This window comes from Macrosteles quadrilineatus, unplaced genomic scaffold (genome assembly GCF_028750875.1).
Source record: "Macrosteles quadrilineatus isolate MER2022 unplaced genomic scaffold, UCM_ALF_1.0 Scaffold_7__1_contigs__length_78375512, whole genome shotgun sequence".
Classification (NCBI taxonomy): Eukaryota; Metazoa; Arthropoda; class Insecta; order Hemiptera; family Cicadellidae; genus Macrosteles; species Macrosteles quadrilineatus.
In genome coordinates this window covers 12,433,564-12,454,084 of record NW_026542600.1, presented here as the reverse complement: position 1 = coordinate 12,454,084, position 20,521 = coordinate 12,433,564, and the positions used below count along the sequence as shown (strand labels likewise).

General features: G+C 35.0%; 1 protein-coding gene across 1 annotated transcript; it reads right to left on the bottom strand.

Annotated features, from left to right (window-relative positions):
• Positions 1-5,307: 5,307 nt before the first annotated feature.
• Positions 5,308-8,961, bottom strand: LOC128998391 (zinc finger BED domain-containing protein 4-like). The gene is made up of 3 exons (XM_054424505.1): positions 7,869-8,961; positions 6,852-7,015; positions 5,308-6,408 (listed from the first exon to the last, which is right to left on the bottom strand). Exons 1-3 carry the CDS (start codon positions 8,892-8,894, stop codon positions 5,934-5,936), a joined length of 1,665 nt encoding a protein of 554 aa, XP_054280480.1. The 5' UTR covers positions 8,895-8,961; the 3' UTR covers positions 5,308-5,933.
• Between the last annotated feature and the right edge of the window lie 11,560 nt (positions 8,962-20,521).

Below are 20,521 nucleotides of genomic sequence, written 5' to 3'. Positions count from 1 at the left end.
CTGCTGGCTGTTCGCTGTCGTCTACAGTCGGCAGACAACGTAACAAATGTGCGCGCTGCTTAATCACATCTTCTATAGGCATAAACTCCTTTCCAAACTGGGTAAGGAAATCCAAGTAGTCACTGTACGGACCAATGCGGGTGCTTCTTCTGTAAATAATTGAAAACATACAAATAATTTAATACAAGAGCATTTGAATATACTAAATACCAAGAATTGTAAATACATGAATAATTAATTGGTCCTCTGTTTAATGTGCAGGAATTATAAACTGAATTGGTAACTGTTGTTAAAAAAGCATTGAAGGAAACAGTATCACAGTCGCCACTCACAATATCTAAAAGAACTTTTTGAGTTGCATTATTTCTTTCAAATGAGTATTTAGATTACTTTTATTATGTCTATGCTAATCTCAATCCAAAAAGAATTATCTATGATTGTTAATTGCTTTGGTAATCACCTAAAATACCTAATAGAATTTTTTGTAGAAAGCAAAAAACGACATAAAAACAGTGCTAAAATAAATATTGGAGACATCATAAAATTATTTAATTTTTATTCAAGCACTCCAATACTGCACTTGTTACCAGTAGGCATCCAGTTCAGATCATGTCAACCGTGTGTCATGTTGGGCTGTGTATGTGACAGACCTGTTACATAATGTTTGTAGTTTCGTTAAGTGTAAAATATTCGTCCATGTTCATGTAATGTGTTTCTACTGTGACGACGCTGATTTAGCTGAATCTTCTTTGTGATTACAGCATCATAATGCCGAAACTACCGTAACGCAAGTCACAATAGTTTGAGCTGTATACAAAGGTAAATACGGAGTTTTAATTGTAAAAACACCAAAAAGTACTATAAATACTTTTTTGTCCTCGAAATTTTAAAATTTGAATTGAAAAAAAAAATGAACTTGAATATTGAACGAGTCAATTGATTACCATCGACCACTTAGCTCACTCCTCTATAGGTAGCCTGTTAGAGTAAAGAATAATATTATTGTAATAATTCTATTCTTACTTACGGATGGTTTCCAATTGAACCTCCAAAGGCCCCAAGTCAACCTCGCCATCAGACATCTCTTCCTCTTCGTCATAACTCTCCTCTGCTGACGGTGACGGTTGAGATCTTACTCTGTAGCTGGCCGCAGAGAGGAATTCTGGTAAGCTGATTGTTTGGGTTTCTAGCTTACTCACAAGACAGAACAACTATTTCAATTTGGCTTTTCTTCAGCATTGTCCGCACTCAATTGGCAAAAATAATTTATTATTTCAATGATATCTCCATAAGCCCACCTGGAAAAAAAAACTAGTAGTTTAAATTTTTTATTATGCAATGCAAAACAGGCAGCATTTTTTTAGCTTACCTGGTAGCTAGACATCAAGAACTTTAAATACCAAAGCAATTATATCAAGTAAGTTCAGTTCAAAATAAAAATAAATAGAAAGTTAGCTCTAAGATTATATAAAAAAAAAAAAATCTGAAGTAAAGGTCTGAAACAACAGAAACCCCTCTTCCCATTTGACTTAGGTAATGCAAGAATTATATACGCAATAATAAAATTAGTCTGATATTACGTTAATGTTCAAAATTGTACTTTTACAGCTTTTTAAGATCAATAATCTAATGACAATATATTTCTTAAGTTGAACCATGTAGGGAAAAGTTAACAAAAATAACGTATGTTTAATGTAACATGAGATGTTACATATTTTATAATAGGTACCCTATGTAGGACAAAGTTCCACAAAAATAACGTATGTTAGTAGTGCCATTACACGTTACATACTTTGTAATATGTACATTTAAAAAAAAAACCCCTAGGCAAACGTAATTCTCAGAACATCTAGCTAAATCATTTAGTTTCATATTTGACAGTATAGAACATCTGGAAGAATTTAAATAATTAGATTTTTTTTAAATTTGACTCATAAGTACAAATGATTAATCATGTCATAAAGTTTTTACTTACTTCAAAAATCCCAAATGTTGCCCTGAGGCCTGATGTTACTATTTATACATCTGTTTAGGTATTCTTGAGAGTCGTTTGTCCGCTCACTTTTTTCCAAATACTGAAAATGAAGCTGGCGTCACATCCACGTACCTCTGTGCAATATTAAATATAAAAATTAACATTACTTCACTTCATTCTAATCTACAATATCACCTTCCCATCATACATGCATACTAAGCACCTTAAAGAGATAAATTAATTCATGAAATATCACACGTACACAGCTACAAATAATCACATTTAAATGCAACCCAATCTTGCCTTGTTTACTTCATAAGATGTAAACGGATTATATAAAACCCACCAGAATAAAAATATTATCCAATTAAATCTGTGATTCCGAAATATAAACTTTCAATCCTAGCCAAAAAACAGTACTGAGAGAAACTTATCTGAATTTATTTCCCTGTCCAAAAACTTAAAAAAATCTTAAAACAAAAACAAATATACAAATCAATACAAATCTAAAAGTTATTACAAAGAGACAAAAAAATAGTTACATTTATTTACAAAATAATATACTAACTCTAACAACCTTGCCCTAAATGGCACGACATGCTGGGCAGGCTTCGAATCTGAATTCCTAGAATCCGCACAAAAATAGTTTTTAAAGAGACTCTTCCGGTTGCCTTATAACACGCCAAACTATGTGATTTATTTAGAAAGTGCAGTTAAAAAATTGTTTTTTTATAATATGATTACGAATTTAAATTACCTCTTAAAAGTACTACATTTCTCCGATAATAGACTTCCTTTGATTCTAGCCAAACAAATTATAAACCAAAACTTATATTGTGGCAGACAGTGGAAAATGCTAGGTGAGAAGGTAGGGGATGTAGATTTTAGAGCAGAGGGCGCGCACGCAAGTCCATACACCACAGTCAGCTGATCAGCCTCGACCTTGGCCTTGAACTTGGTGATAGAAGCTACCTTACTGATAAAGCCGATGTCAGCTTCTTTTCCTGGATAATTAAGGCTAGGGCAGAGCTGCTCTATTTGAATGGTAACCTTGGTCAACGGGAAATAAGTTCTGTTCTCTTTGTAATATGGTCGATATTGAAACCACATTTCATTTCATCGCTATATGTCCAATTTAAAAAGTAATCTTATATTAACATTTTTACACAATAGGGTCCTTTCTGAAGGGGATTATGTTAGTTTTTTAAATAGCGGGGACTGGAGTACATTATTTAAAAAACCACCTCAAAAACCGGCAAAAAATATATATTGGTCATGGTAGATGGATTTAGTAGGTTTGTATGGTTACTTGCCCTGAGAGAAGCGACCTCAAAACCAATAATAAATAAATTGAAGTTGACCTTTGCAAGTTTCTTAATTCCTAGGATCCTGGTATCGGACAACACAAAATGCTTCACTTCAAATGAATTCAAAGCATATTTTTTCAAAAATTGTATTCAAGGTCGAAAAATTCCTATCTATTGCGCCGCTGGAAACAGAAGTAGAAGAATAATACGAGATGTCTCCATTCTATTAAGATGTTTCTACTATGATAAGCAGGTGAACTGGGACCAGGACTTAGATGCTGTACAGATGTCTTTGAATACAGCGAAGAACAGTTCAACGGGATACACAGCATTTCAACTTATGTTTAATCACAATGCAAATAATGCTTTGTCAAATACTTGGCGGAACCTACATGATTTACTATCGCATGATTTGAGCAAGGAAAAAACAAGAACAACTTCAACAACATAAAGAGAAGTGTTGCAAAAAACCGGGAACGTGATAGATATTCAGCTACGAGACGTCAACAACCTTTAAAGATAAACTCACTAGTGTTTTGGAAGATGCATTACTTGAGCGACAAGGCCAAGGAATTTTCCAAGAAACTAGCAAGCAAAGTATTGGGGTCCATACAAAATTATATGGTTCATTACAGTTGTCAGTATGAACATGTACATAATCAATCATTCATTAAAAAGGTTCATATTATTGACCTAAAACTGTTCAAACAGTGAAGTTGGGACATTGAGATGTAAACATTTAATATTTTATCCAAATAGTCAAGACTTATTTTGGTTTATTTCACAAATGTTTAAGGAATCACTTGTTTGTTGTAGTAACGCCATTTGAAATGTTAAATGGAATATTAGTTCTAAATATTATTAAAAGATCAGTTGAGTTTCTTATCAACAAAACGAGTACAAATTTAGAGTTAAATAAACTTCTTTGTTGTACTCAAAAATTTATTTTTGGATTTAGTGATTATTGTATGTCTCAAATATATTAGCGAAAGAAAGTTATTGTATGTGATTGAGTGATTGTGTATGAATCTGTGAATTTATGGGCCCAAATAATAGTAGTATGATTGAGAAAATGAGTATACGAACGTGTTCGAAAGAGATATTCCATTCTTTACACTTGACACTTCGCTAGACACTTTAAACGCTACATTGTGACCCAACACACTCACACCCACACGACAACGTTGACACAGGACGCACGACGCGCACACTGACATGACTTACTCTTTACAAGTACAAACAACAACTGAATATATTCGAGAAAGGGATTTCAAGAGGCTAGTAAGGTATGCAGGAATTTCCGGGCCTGATAAGCGGGTTAAAACTCGTTTTGTAGATAACAAACTGGATTTGCAAACAAGAAATTCTAGGTTCCTTTCCTAGAAATATTTTGCAGTACAGGAAATTGACTTAATTCACTGTAAATATGAAAATGAAATCAATTAAAATAACAGCTATAAATATTATATTTAAAGAGAATAAATTTTTTGGTTTCTATGAATTGTAGTGTAACTTCTAAATGAAAATATATATTTTTTTACTGGAAGTAGCAAGAGAATTTGTACCGATTGTTTTGTATGTATAAAAAAATCTATATTTTATATATGTACCTATAGTTAAGATGGAAGTAGTTTTGTTTTGTTGTAGTAGTATCATTGATTGTAGATGTTCTAGCCGGAAAATCGTGGTACTGTATTGGAGTAAAATCAGTCAGGAGATGGGTGGCACTTTGACAATTTTATAACTCGTGATAATGTAAGTAGATAGAATTAAATATAATTTGTGAACTTTAAAGATTTGTATTCACTTCAGAAATATGTAGTTTTCATGAATCTCGATCAATATGTATGTATCTGATATGTAAACTGTTTGAACTTAAATATGTGTAAATACTTTCCTTTCAACATGAACATATTTTTTTGCTCAAACTGTAAATTGTATAAAATTTAGTTTTTAGTACCGTTAGCATAGAATTAAATAGGGATGTGTCGGTTCCACTTTTTTTCGGTTCGGTTCCGGTTCGGTTCTTACACTGGATCGGTTCTCGGTTCTCGGTCCCGAGTACTTATGCTATAAATTCATTGATCGAAACAAAACAGTTGTAAGTGGCAGTACCTAAAAATATTGAAAGTCAAGGAAATGAATAATCAGATTTTATTGACAGAAATATTTTATTTAAACACCACGTAAGGATTCAATGTTCAAACCTAAACACAAGTAAACAGTAATTATTTGAAGACTTAATTCCTTAATTGAAAAGTACATATTGGCGGCAACAATTAACATTAAGAATTGGTAATTGCAGCGTAAGTTAATTATTGCAAAACGGTAATTTTACAAATCAATAACCAATTAAGCAGAATTAAAAAGAACAACAATTAACGCTGACCAATCAATGTTACAGTTTTAAATATTGGCTGAAAAGTGAAAAGTAACAGTTATATTTGAAAGATGTAAACACGGTAAACCCTTAAGCATAATAATTAATAATTATTACAAACAGCAAAATATTAATACAAAAATTGTAAACAACATAAATATGAAATGAGGAGTGATATTTGTAATCATAGCACAGATTTGATTTGTAATCAAATAAAATGCATAACCATGTTAGGCCTATTTTTTTTCAAACCGTCCATAACAAGAATGATTTATTCTAGGTTTCGGTTCAAAAATACCAACATTTTTACTCTGTCAGGATCTAACCTGTTTCGTTTTGTGTCCGAAATGTTTCCCGCAACACTAAAAAGCCTTTCACTGAAAGTTGTGCAAGGTGGCATGCACAAATATTTGTACGCCAACTTACGCAGATGTTTGTGGGAGCTTACTGACCAATACTCGGCGATTTTTTGGCCCTGTTTAGGGTCAAAAGTTTTTTCATTCAAATAAGCGTTGACTTCTGATTCCAAGGACTTTTCCTGATCTCCATCACCAGTATGTTCTTCCTGGCCAAACGCTTCCATGTACTGTGCCCAAAAACCTTTCCTTTTCAGTTGGGTATCTTCTTGTGGAGCCGGTGGTGGTGCTGCTTCCGACGTCGGAGTTGAAAATGTCTTCATTTCCTCCAGGACATGAATCTTTGCCATTTCAAAATTATCTTTCTTTTTGAACGGTGTTGACTTGAACCTGTTAATGACACATAATCTGTATTTATTCTCTTTCCCAAATGTTTTGATATAAGGTTAGAATTTTTTACTAGGTTGCTCACAATAGCCTAAATTTATTTTTTTAAATTGGTATTCATTATAATTTATTTTTTATGGCATTTAATATGATTAACGAACATTTTAGGTCTAGTAATGGTATGCTGATTAAAAATAGGGGAGGATTGGGACAATCAAAACGAATGTTTTAAGAACGAATAAGGAATGAAACATTTAAGTCTATTAATATGTCAAGGAACAACACCATAATTAAGTTTATATAATACTTTAATCAAATTAGTTTTCACTTGTCAGAGTTTTTAATTTTTAGATTTGATCAGTTATATATGAACTAAACTTAGGCCTAAGTAAAAAAGAATTCAGTAGGTAACTTAACACTTGTGTAACTAACAAAATGTGTTATACCTGGGATCAAGTAGTGTCGCACATGCATAAGTTCGATTTTCCTCCATGTCCATAAATCTTCTCTTCAATGAAGCTAATAAGTCATTTTTCAGACCTTGTAGTCCTGATCCCTGAGGTGCACGAGTTTCCAATACATGTTGAATTGTGTGTATCATTGGTATAATCTGAGAAGAATGAAGAAAATGTTTCATAGGCTACATTCAAACCATAATAAAAAAATATTTTTTACATCCATTTAATTAAAACATGGTCAACATTGAACTTTTCAGGTAGCCTACAGTAAATTTAAACCTAGCCTATTTTACTTAAACGCTGAATTAAAAAAAGATGAAAACTTTATGTTTATCTATTATTTAGTCCCCAAATCCAACATCTTAGAAAAAAGTTGTTCCTCTGTTAATGTTATATGGTAGGCTATAACTACAAACAGTGTCTATAATAAAGAAACATGGACGATATTTAGCGAAATATTTTCAGGCCTACCAGTACTTACAGATGTGGTAAGTAAAATGCACAAGATATTTTTTTTACCCTGCCATCAATCTTTTTTTATCATAGGCCTAACTCATTTAAATTTAAAGCTACCGGTAGCTAGTCAGTTTAGGGATATAATATAGTAAAACTTAATTATTTCTTTGCAAATGGTAAAATGATTCAAACTCAAATAAGAAAGCCAATACTGTACCTATATTTTCTTGTTAATGAAGTTCTTTGTGTTAGCCCTATAAATCAAATTAAAAACAGAGACTAAGGGACATTTGTGGTCATGGTTAAGAAATGTTAGGTCTAGGTCAGGTTAGGTACCTTGACTTATCGTAGTTTTCAACAGAACACACTCATAAGTTGAGTGGATAGGTTTCATACTGATAGGCCTGCCTACTTGAGCTTTGAAAATGAAATAGGCCTAAGGATAAATTTACTTCTGATTAGTCCAACAATTAGGCCCTATTTATTTTTTGAAAATATTTAAGGTGGGTTAGTGTATAAAGGAAAAAGTGTAATATAACTTAGGCCTACCTCAGAAATTGTCGATGTTTCCTTACTAAGCTGCAAGGTTGCATTCTCAAAAATTTCCAAGATGTCGACTGCATACTCAATAGTTTTCCAATCTTCATTGGTAATTTCAGTGGACAGCTTAGTCTCAGGATTGCTCCCAACAAGAATTAGAGCTTGCTTCTGTTCATGCAAGCGTTTTAGCATGTAAAAAGTGCTATTCCATCTAGTTGGTTCGTCTTGAATGAGTTTGTGACTTGGGACACCTAACTGAGCCTGGTAACTTTTCAGTAACTTAGTGTTTTTCGCAGAATGCTTAAAGCTACCAACAATTTTCTTGCATTTGGTCACAACATTAGAAATCCTGGCATTGTTAAAGAAACCATCTTTGATCACTAATTGAAGTGTGTGTGCCACACAGGGGATTGCTGTGAACTCGGACAAATTCAGTGCACACGTAATATCGGGACCATTGTCCCTAACCACAGCAACTACCTTTTGCTTGATACTCCATTGATCCAAAACCTTTATTAAAAAGGTCAGTAAATTGGTTCCAGTATGGCTTACTTCTGGAAAAGGCACAACCTCTAAACACCTATGAAATCTGGCGTTGTTAGAAAAAAAATGGGCAGTAATGGCCATAAAATCTACTTGAGCGACATTTGTCCACATGTCGGTAGTAATAGCCACACTTTCTACCTCCATCATCTCGGCCTGCACTTTCTTCATTGTTTCTTCGTACATTTCAACAAGTATTTTATTAGTAAACGTTTTCCTCGTAGGAATTGTATATCTAGGTTCCAAGTAATTTAAAAGACGTCGAAAACCTTTATTTTCCACCACAGATAAAGGTTGAATGTCTAAACAAATCATTTCTGCAACCAATTTATTTATGTGTAACGCTCTGCTGTCGGTTGTTTTGAATTTTTGCATCCTGTCAGCCATAGTTGGTAAGGTGATTTGCTTCGACCTTTTTAGTTTTATCCGTTTAGGATAACTAGGCCTAGCACCCCTGGGTGATGTTGTCGATGAGGACAGATTTTCTTCCATTTCCTGTAATGGATCAGGGTCATCTACATCTTCAATTGGTGAAAATTGTGACTGATGTAGGCCTAGGCCTAAAGGATCTCCATGTGTAGGTGTATCAACATCAAGCCTCAAAGGTGTGCTTGAAGATGGCCTACTCACAGTTAGTAATCCTACAAATGAACCCTCTGATTGGTCGGAATTAGAAGAAATAGGCCTACTTGTATCATCTTGGCATGTAGGCCTAGGCCTTACCTTATTTAGGTCATGTTCGATATCCAAAGTAACACTAAATTGAGACTGGCTTGAAGTACTACTAGGCATAGGTCTTATCTCTGAAGTCATAACTTGGCTGGAAGCACCACTAGTACAAGGCATAGGCATCATAGGCTTACCTGACTTCTGCAGAAATCCATCAAGAGTTTTAGCTTGACCAATACTCTCCTTTTTAGAGCTGGGCTCAGGAGCAAGATTAATTTTATGAGTTCTTAGGTGCTTCATCAAGTTTGAAGTGCTTTTAGAGTTTGTCATGCACCCGCCTCTTGAAATTAATTTTGAGCAAATATTGCACTTGGCAAACTTATTATTAACCTCGTCGATCTTGAAGTAAGACCAAACAACGGAAGACATCTTAATAGGTAGGTATAACCTCAACTCTGATCACCAAACACTGAAGGAGATTTAACATTGCACAATGCACACAGACCGGCTCCTCTACCCGTGCATACGCAAACGCAACACAGAGAAAGGGACCTAGAATCATGGTGGAAGGAAAATACATAGGTGTGCTAATTCCCGTCATATTCTGACGTCACTCGGATTGCAAACAAAAGATCACTTGATTCTTGATTGTAACTGTCAAATTAGTATATTTGTTATTTGTTTTGATTTGATTGTTATTGTTTTTATAATATTTTCAAAATGGTTGAATGTGTTCATTATAAAAACAATAACAACCAAACCAAAACTCTCTCTGTTTTAAGCTCTTTCCACCACCTATTGAATCTCACACAATTAAGAATGGCTTTACGATATGTTAACAGTCATAGATGAAATAAAAGTGTGTGAACAGTTTTTACAATAAATAATAAAAATTATATTGACTTTTATTTCATATTGATTGAGAGTAATGCTTGCCACTTACCTGTATGAACTATCCTCCATTGCAATATTGCATTCCTTTTTTCAATTTGCTGCAGACGGCTGCACATGACGTAACTTATTCTTTACCTGATACTTCGCATCAATTATGTAAAAGTCAAACAACAGTTTTAAAAAGATAATAAGGAAGGAGTAGGAGGTTGTGGTAAATAAATAGATCAATATTGTTTTTTTATTTGTTCCTTCCTATTTGTTGAGTGCTGATGCATAGTCGATTCAATCAGCTGTCGGCGTCGGCTTTACGGCTTATCTTCAGCTGTTTGATCTGTTGACTTACGTAAATTGATTGAATAATTCATATGGAATTGCACAATACCTACACAAAAACAATTATAATTATAATAATATTTGCTCTTAAATTTTATATTCACTATTTAATATAAATGGTATTGAACAGTAGTAATTTAAAATGTAATGGTGATGCAAATTAATTAGAACGATCAGATCCAGGAACCGGGACCGAGGAATCGACATTTTGGCATCGACCCTCGGTTCCGGTTCCTTTGCTAAGAACCGGTGGAACCGAGAACCGACTTTTGGAACCGATACATCCCTAGAATTAAATCTTTTTGGTAAGTTTTTCAGACGGGTTCCAAGTTGTTGGTGGAAACATAAGCTTTATTAGCTGTGCCAATTCAGCCCCATGTGGACTACTGAATTCCGTAAGATCTACCCATTTTATTCATTTTATTACTATATTTTAGAAGGATTCTTATTTTGTTGAGAGACTATCATTTTGTTATACTCAGATTGTAAAGCTACATCTACATTGATTTGGGAGTAGTTAATTATTCTCCATGACCACATGACTCACAAACTAAAAGGCCTGACAAACACTAGTCTTACTACAAAAGCTATAATATTATAAATTATTTTATTCTTGAAGCCAATTGGTTATACATTGTATGGGTTGATTTTTTACTCCTCGCCTTTTTTTTATTGTGTTACGAATGAGATCGCAAGACAAAAATGGTTTTAATTGAGAATCAGCCAGGTAGTACGAACGACCTAAGATTTTGAGGTTAAGCATGGTGAGGCGAGCCTCAAGTGGTTAGCGCGAGCACTGATGTAGCCGCCGCCGAGGCCAAGTCAGACTGCCAAAACTGGTTTCTGCGCATGACCGGCCCAGACGTGCAACAAAACCACTGGGACCGGGCGGCGCCGGACAGTCTGTGCCATTTCGTGACCCGTTCAACACATCTCTCTCTAAGGTATAGTGCCTACTTGACATCATTTTATGATTCAGGGAAATTAGTTGTCTTTCGTTTGAACATTTACGATCGTTGTTGAATAATTGATTTGCGATCATTTGTTCCAGATAAACGAAGTTTTCGATTTTGATCAGTGATTAATTGATATTTTTGCAATTTAATTTAGATTTTAAATTGTGAAATAATTAGTTTTGAAGTTAAAGAAATTTTGCCGACTAGCTATATATAAAGTCCAAACGTGTTAGCATACATTAGGCTGTTGAGGAAAGCAAAAGCTTAGTAAGGCCAATTGAGTATTTTAAAGGATTTCTACCTACACATCTTATATTACATAGCCTCTGTGTCACCTTCCAATATCCCTCCTTTCGCTGAAGTACAAGCAGCCTCCTTTGGGCGGAATACGCTAATCAATTACCTAAACCCTCTTGTATCGCGGGTAAGGAGTGATTTAATAGGTTAAGCCTTAGCCTAGTTGTTATTGAAGAACTATATAATTTGAGGGTGATGATAGCCTTAACTTGTGTAATATAACGTCATATAAACTAAATGTTGCCTTCCAAACACCTCTCCTTTTGCTGAAGTACAAGCAGCATCCTTTGGGCAGTGTACGCCATTCTATAGCCTACTACCCTATAATGTATGCTTAACGAATTTCTGGTATTGAATTAAAACCTAGAGAGAGTTACAAAACACAATTAACTATAAGGTGTTAACGATTTACCAACGACATAGCCTATTTGCCGCACAAGACGGTGATTTGCTCGATGTTTTGTTATTATTTTGGGTCTGATCCAAATTATCGATTGTATTGGTATCGGTAACTATCGAAGTTCATGCCGAATCTACTACAGAAATAATAGTTTATAGTTAGCCGTTGATTATAGTTAACTGTGCAGGCTATCTACCCTTTAACCTTTTTGTTGTTTCGAGCACATTTGCGTGGGGTTAGGGTAGCGAACGAGGTGCATACGGGCGTTTAGGTAACGATTAACCTACCGTAACCTATCCTAGATTGCTGAAGTATATTCAGCAACCTAGTTAGCTGTGCAGGCTATCTACCCTTAACCTTTTTGTTGTTTCAAGCGCATTTGCGTGGGGTTAGGGTAGCGAACGAGGTTCATACGGGCGTTTAGGTAACAATTAACCTACCGTAACCTATCCTAGATTGCTTGAAGTATATTCAGCGTCCTAGTTAGCTGTACAGCAGTGGCGTAGCCTGCTGTAATGTAATTAATTTATTAATTGATTAATTTATTAATTATAATTAATTAAATTGAAAAACATAAAATAATTCTTTGGGAAGCTAATTTTGTTTTTGTTTTAGACTTGGAACATTTTATATGCATCATCATAATGCATTTACTTTGTACTTACACCAAAAAAAATTTGTAAAACTGAGTACCGGTACCAATCACCCTGTATAGTCAATAGAGCTGACCCTAGGCACAATGTCTGATAAAAAGCAACTAGCCAGGAAGGTTAAGAAACCAATCTAAATGTTAAAGCACAATAACATTGTATTTTAAAAAGTGTGTGTGTGCTACTGTTATGTCACGAATAAATACAACACTTAATAGCAACTTGAAACAACATTTGGAGTCCTCCTTTGTATCATAGAACCAATACATGAACGTAACTGGTTAAATACAATGTACTCGAAAGTACATTGAGCTGATTAAAGAGTAGTGGAAAATCTTTAATCTGAGATCATGCGTAATTGAACTTAGGAATTATGAAGAATTGAAAGAGATTTTGTAGCTGGATAGTTGAGTGGATTGGATGTAGAGCTAGCAATCAAAAGGTTGCCAGTTCGATCCTGAGAAGAGTCAGAAGCTTTGATGGTTCAAAACTGGACCCCGACCCAGCTGTTGTTGATCATTGGGATCTTAAAAATGATTTTTTCTAAAGGACCAGCTGATCTTAGTCAGTAACATATTTAATCTCATTCATCCAACAAACTCATCCTTAACTCCGTCTTGAAATACACACCCAGGATTGTAGTCTAGAAATCTAATTTAATGCAAAGCTACCCATACATGGTCAAACTTATTGGCCGAGCGGTTGGGTTGGGTATCAGGTTGGAGGTTGGGAGGTGTGCATACACGGTCGAACTGCAGATCCAGCCTGCTTGATAAATTAAATTATAAAGTAAAGTATTATAATATCACAAGGAAGGTTCATATGCCTCATCCTTTACACTTTCCATTTTAGTTTTTGAGTTCTGTAATTTTTTTAATCTTCCTACAAAATTAATATCTCAATGATTTGATTTTAGCTAATTTCTCATTTCATTCAGGAAACACTTCTTTTGCTTTCTCTATCAAGGCACCATAACACACTTTGCGAATTTGTTATTACAGTAACTTTTACTTTTAATATCCCACTAGAGGCGCTGCTCTCTATACAATTCGATGTCTGTCCAGAAACATTTATCGCCATTGAAAGACATCTCTTGTATTCACTACAGTAAGTACATGCTAAAAAACAAATAAAGACAATCAACCGCAAACAAACAATACTTTGGACAGAAAACACACCTCAATAGATGAGGATACCGCTCCAGGCTGGACAGACAACAACATGTTGGACGCTCGGTTTGTGTTGCAGTGGCGTAGCCAAGGGGGGGGGGTTTTGGGGGTTACAACCCCCCCCCCCTTGGGTGTCCCTATTTATATATTTTACTGTTGAAGTAAATATGTTTTCGTAGTATACGTTTATGCTAACCAGCAAATAAAGAAAGTGCCAAACAATTTACCTAGTCTTAATATATTAAGTGTTTTACAACATTTTTCATGTCACGGCAAAAGGCGTACACTACGACTATATTCACCAAAAGCTTTGATGGTACGGGGCTGGCATTGATTCTATCACATGTAGCCATGTAGTCAGAGCTGGAACAGTACTAGTGGTTCCACTTCCACCAGTTCTACTCGCTCCCCGTTCCCACTGTGGATTCGCTAGCCGTCATTTTGTGCGGGAGAGTAGTCTGGTTGGTTAGTGTCACTGTCAGTTTCAGACCAGTAGTCACATAGACACTCACACTAGACAGATCACTGATGCCCTTACTGCGTTACTGCGTGCGTTGTATGATTTGAGGTTGTGAACTTTTAGATAAATTACGTGTCGATTATTGGGTGCTGAAATATTACGTTATCTCATCATTATCCTTGTAATTAATTACATTTACATATCTGAAGTTGAATTACTTAAGATAGTCCTGAAGAATGAGTGATGATAATTGTAAGCGGCCTGGGAAGAAACGGAAGTTAGGCCAAAGTGAGCAAAATGAAAAGCAGTCAAAACTATTAAGAAACTATTTTAGTTACATTTTTAATATTCTTCTGTAAAACGGTAACAAATTTAAATTCATGTTTAAACACCTTAATCAAATAGGTTAAATATAATAAAAACTCAATTAAAAATAAATTTATGTTTTAAAAATTAATATGTCTAGATTGCATAAAAACACTAGTTTACAACTATTATTTTTCAATATTTTTATTCCATACCCCCCAGGCCCCCCGGCATGGTCACGTTAAATAACCCCCCCTTAACGTAATCCTGGCTACGCTACTGCTGTGCAGGCTATCGACCCCTAACCTTTTTGTTGTTTCGAGCGCATTTGCGTAGGGTTAGGGTATCGGATCGGATCGATCGGAGCGTAGCAAGGTTTAGTTTGATCCCATAACCTTTGATACTGATCCTAGTTTGCTAAAGGAACATTCAGCATCCTAGCTAGCTGTACAAGCTATCGCACCTAATTCTTGAAATAGATTCTAACGCGAGAATTGAATTAACAAATAACACGGCACATAGATTATACACAACAACGTTTTCTTCCGCGTCTGATAGGGTAACGATGATGAGTGAATAGCGACAACTGGTTCGCGCATTTCACTGATTTACCCTATCTTTTTCATTAAAGGAATTTGATTGAACACAGACGATTGATACTTTAGATTATTTGAAACGAAATTAATATTGAGTGGAATTTCAGAACAACAATATTTTGTTGATTCACATCGACCCCTGGAAATTTAAACCCAGCACTGCTGAACTATCTTTGGCGGCGATAAGATAACAAAATCGACACACACACGAAAATTCCCTCACAATATAGGGGTACACCCTTTATTATTAAGCCCTTACATCCTTAGATAAGTGTATGGCACTATTACAATTTGTAAGTTTACAAAAACTTATAATTGTATAACGTGGTGAAATAAGAGAAATTATTACAAAGATTCTTTTTTTACTTACTTGTCAAATTTAAATCAATCAATTTGTATCAAATTTAAATAAGTGTAAAGCAGCATGTAATTTTTTAATGTTACCTCCAAAGCAGTATTCCTAGACTCAGAGACCTACATTTTATTTTATTTTAAGAAGGCTGAATATGAACTACTCGGATACAGCATTATATCAAAAAGTTAGTCATTATTGATTTGACGAAAACGAAAATCCTGATTTCTACGGCTATTGTCTTAGATTCTAACCCCTATAACTTTCATATCCTATAAAAAAGGACGAGTTATATATTTTGGTACCTTTTAGGAAGCACAATCGACATTACAGTTCAGCAAACCAGATTGTTCATTACCAGTCAACATTTTGCAAACGGTTTTTCATAAACTTATTACAATAATATTAGTAACATGTGGTCACTTACCTCACTGGTGAAGAAGGGGTCAATGTTTTCTTCAGGCTGGGTGGTCAAACCTCTAGGAAAGTGGTCCATGTTCTGGCCCTCTTCAATAATTCCTGGTCGGTTGAAGAAGTCACTCAATCGCAGAACTCCGTAGGTGTTACGCTCCTCACCAATCAGCCTGAAATATGCGTTGTGTGAAATTTGATGTTTTCTATATATTATAATAATAATAATGGTTCAGCCTAGGGAAAAATGCAATAGTAGAAAGAGAGCCAGAAAAAAAACTAGAAGATAAACTTATCAAAAGGGGACAGCACATCAACAAATGCTGCAGTTAATGATATTTTCCATGTTTAATAGTAAAAAATTAAAATACTTCATTGATATGACAACAAAACACCAGGGTATGTATTTTAAGGCAAAGCCAAGGGAAGGAGTATTGGATGAATGAAATTATAGCTTTAATGCTGGTTATAGAGCACGGGACTTCGTTCCCTGAGGTCCTGGGTTCAAATCCAGCCTAATCACCAATAAATATTATTTAAGTAATAATGCCGCAACACCTAGGTTTAGCCTGAAGTAATATGAAAACCAATCCTTGGCTCGTGTAGCGTCCTAGGACACAAAAAAGAATAACTTTGTTGCTGACTAAGATCAGCAGATTTTTTTTTTAGTTAGGGCCAGTTTTAAAAGCCTCATGATCAAAGGCAGCTGGTAGGGGTGTGCAATGCATCAAATTTCTGATTCGATTCAATACATAGAATCGCAATTCGATTCAGTGGTGGTCAAAAAACGAATCGATTCTTGGGGGAATCAGTATCCATATACGAAAAACGCCTGCAGAAAGTCAATGCAATCCCGCAATACAGGAGCGCGTTGTTGTTGCATTTTATTTGCGAAGGCGTTCTTATTTAATTAATTCTTTGCATGTAAATATTGCTTTAATTGTTTTTTAATTTTTTGTTTGGACATTGGAAATGATGAGAAGTTTTGTTAAGTGTAAGCAGTGTGAGACAGTTTTACTACTGTAAACATAGCCATAACAAGTCACTCCAAAATCATTCCTAAAATAACACACGCCTGAAAAATTGTTACTGGATCCTTAACTAGTAGACTGATGTTTTGGACTAATAAATTTGCTATTTTTGTAGGTCTGAAGCTATGAATACCTTGTAGTTTGTGTAGGTCTGATTCTATCCTCTCATTTTATCAATGTAAACCAATGAAAAAAGTTTATTGTCTTTTGAATTTTTACAAATTATTGAAAATGTCATAATTTTAATACATATTTTAAATGTTACATCCAAATAATGTTATTGTTAAGAAAAATTCAATGGATTTGAAATAATGGAAGTAATTAAACCCCATAACCAACTAAATCCAACAGTAATTTGGTAAATTTGCTAACTCTACTTAAAAATTAATAAAAGGCATTTCAAACAATTCCTTTAGAGAATAAAAAGGGTTGTTCAAAAGCCATTGTAGAGTTTAGATTTAAAAGTATTTCCAGGATATTTTGGTATTAAATGTGTTAGCTTGTTGTATATTTTTAGTGAGATTACAATACGGCTTTTAAGAGGTTTAGACAGTCTAAACAAATCTATGGTTGCATCTTTTTTTTCCTCGTACAGTCTTTCTCTTATCTGAACACCTTTTAACCGGACATCAGTTTAACCAGACTACACTCAGCGGAAATGACATCTCTTTAACCGGAAAATTTGTATCATCACTTCGGTTCGACGTAGGTTTAACCGTAAAAACCATTAAACGTACTGGCCTCGGTCCTGAGGACTTTGGATAAGAGGTAGTCTACTGTATTATGAACATGAGAATTTTGTTTGATAAGGTTGGGATTTTTTAGAATATATGATACAGAGTAAAATACATAAATGTTAATTACTGTTGGAATTGTAGCTGAATGAACAGGGGTTTACAGTGTTCCTGTAGGGGGTTCACAAGGGGTCCACAAGATATGATTCTAATTAACTTGTTTTGTAAGACTAAACAATTTGAAATTGAAAGTTGCAGTATAAATCTTGCAAATGATTTATGATTATGTTTACACCAATATATATCTTTATTCGTTAAATCAATAATATAAATATGCTTAACTATATGACTTACTTGACTTATTTCCTTGCGCTCCTAGGGGGAGCAAAGGGCCTCGACGAACACTCTCCAGCGGTCCCTTTGGTTGGCCAGCTCTTTTGCCCTAGCCCATGTCATGCCCTGACTATTTAACTCATTCTCCACAGTATTATATAGCTTAACTATATGATTCTGCAAATAAAAATTATGAAATAGGCAAGAAAAGCAGCTCACTGACATTTCTAGAAATAGGTACAGGTTCTTCTAATATATGATTGAAAATACAGTCGAACCTCTATAAGAATTTCAATTTCATGGGGTAGTGGAAAAATTTGTATTATCGAGGTATTCTTGATGAAGAGATTCGTTTAATCGAAATTTAATACTGCCGTTATTTGTCTAATACAGGTTTCTCCTCATGCCAAACAATGACTGAGGAAGAAGGAGGGATGGGTGGGGGTTTCATGTTGAGACAAGCTTCTGTTTGTTTTGAAAACTACGTACTATGGAGGTTAAGACCATGAGGAATTCATCTTATAGAGCACAAAACCATAACCATCTAATAGAGGTCACATGTAGAGGTTTTCTCCTAAGAATATTCGTTGTATAGAGGTTAATCAGTCCTAGCCCATATCACAAAGAAATTCTTATGGAGGTTTTTATCCTAATTACTACATTGTATAGAGGTGTTTTAGCATATCTTTTTGTCCTAGGCCGCTAGGCAAGAGCCCGGGATTATTTTTCACATTATTTCAGGCTAGACCTAGGGGTTGTGGCATTATCACTTAGATAAAATCCATTGGTGACTTGGCGGAATTTGAACCCGGGACCTCAGTGACTGAAGTCCGACGCTCTAACCGCTACACCAGCTCGCTCCCCGACATCGACAGCATTGACCTTTATGAAAGTTTAAAGGGAATTCAAACAAATTTGTCTTATCGAATAATTTGTTTTACCGAGGGTTGTACTAACAAGGTTCGACTTTAAATATTTGTTTACCACTCGTAGTAGTTGATGTGTTGGTACTCAGCAATGAGGATCCTTCTGGCTTCCTGGTAGAGGGTCTCATCGTCCCAGTGGGGGTTGAGGTGAGCCAGGGTTGTTGCGATTCTGTTGTGTTCCCTCAGGAAGATGATCTGCAGAACAGTCAGCTGGGGATTCTGGTTACCTCTCACATCACCTGCAATGGCAAATATAAATGGTCAATTCTCATTAGTATCATCAAATACTGGGTGATATAAGAGTAATACAGAATAATACATGTTGAAAATGATTGCAGAAGATTAACTTCAGATTCTATGCTTCCCATATGAAAGGTGAATATATCCCATGTACAATATTTTCTTGAAGATATTAATGATTAGCAGGCTTAGGTGAAAGATAATGAGCCCACTCAGGCATAATAAACACTCAAAAATATTCAATATTTTGCAATAAATGTCACTGAAACTGACAAAATTTCTAACCAAGGAAGGTTTGAGTTGGAGGGAGTTGCCTTCAGGTCCAATTGTGGCCACAAAGTACCAGGAAGTACAACTCCAAGTGATCGACTTTGATGGGACCTGAAGACACCTATTTACCATTCACGCAAGCCTGTTATCCTCACAAATATCCATCAAACCTATAAGGGTATGTTTGATCCATGCTCTTTATCAAAGGTATAGATAGGTTGTAGTTATTCAGTATTTTCTGAAAGAAATAGCCTTTGTTTGATGAGCATATTAAATTATGATGGTTATTGTTTTATTAGGTTTTACTGACCGAACTGGTAGCAAGGTTCGTCTTCGGTCTGGGTGTCACAAGCAGCGCTCTTGTTGACAGATGCTGGGGGCCATGGGCAACCATTGCGGACATCTACACGCATCAGACCTCCGTGTCCCTCGCGCAGACGAGCGGCAACCTCTCCAGTAGATCCGTAAACAAAAGAAGCATCCATCCAGTGGGTCACAGCGACAAGCTACAAAATTCAGATGAGTTAGAGGTGAGTTTGGAGAAACGATTGGGGATTTAACTTTTGTGGGATATTTACTCTCATTGGTTCCAGATGTCCAAGCATTTACGGACATCAAAATTTTATCCACATCTTATAAACTAATGTTAAAATTTATGAGGCATGAATGCTTTCTTTGGGTGAGTTATTGTACCTTAACTAGGTGGTGCAGGTCAATCATCCAACCAAGGTTGTATATAAGTATTTTTGTTTACAAATGTATATTTAACAAGCAATGTACAGGCATTACCTCAATTAAAACTTACTTCCTTGATGATACAAAAGCTCCTGGTTGATACTTGGAGTTTACAAAAGTGAGGTTAACTTGATACAGTCTGACTGTTTTTGATCCTTAATAATTGTTGTTTTTTTAAACAAGTTTTATGTTAACAATTTTGTTGTATAATCAAGTTTTACCAATGTATTGCAAAGTAGACTGCAGTTTTAGAGAAAAGATTCTTTTATAAGCATAAAAATAACACCACATAACCTACAGTGAATTTTAGGTAAATAACCTATATGTATGAAATAGGAGCTATAACCTAAAAGTGCA

Coding starts and splice junctions, on each gene's coding strand:
- LOC128998391 (XM_054424505.1), bottom strand. CDS start 8,894: ATGGAAGAAAATCTGTCCTCATCGACAACATCACCCAGGGGTGCTAGG. Junction 7,016..7,868: donor AAACATCGACAATTTCTGAG/GTAGGCCTAAGT, acceptor CATTCTTCTCAG/ATTATACCAATGATACACAC. Junction 6,409..6,851: donor GCGACACTACTTGATCCCAG/GTATAACACATT, acceptor TGTCATTAACAG/GTTCAAGTCAACACCGTTCA.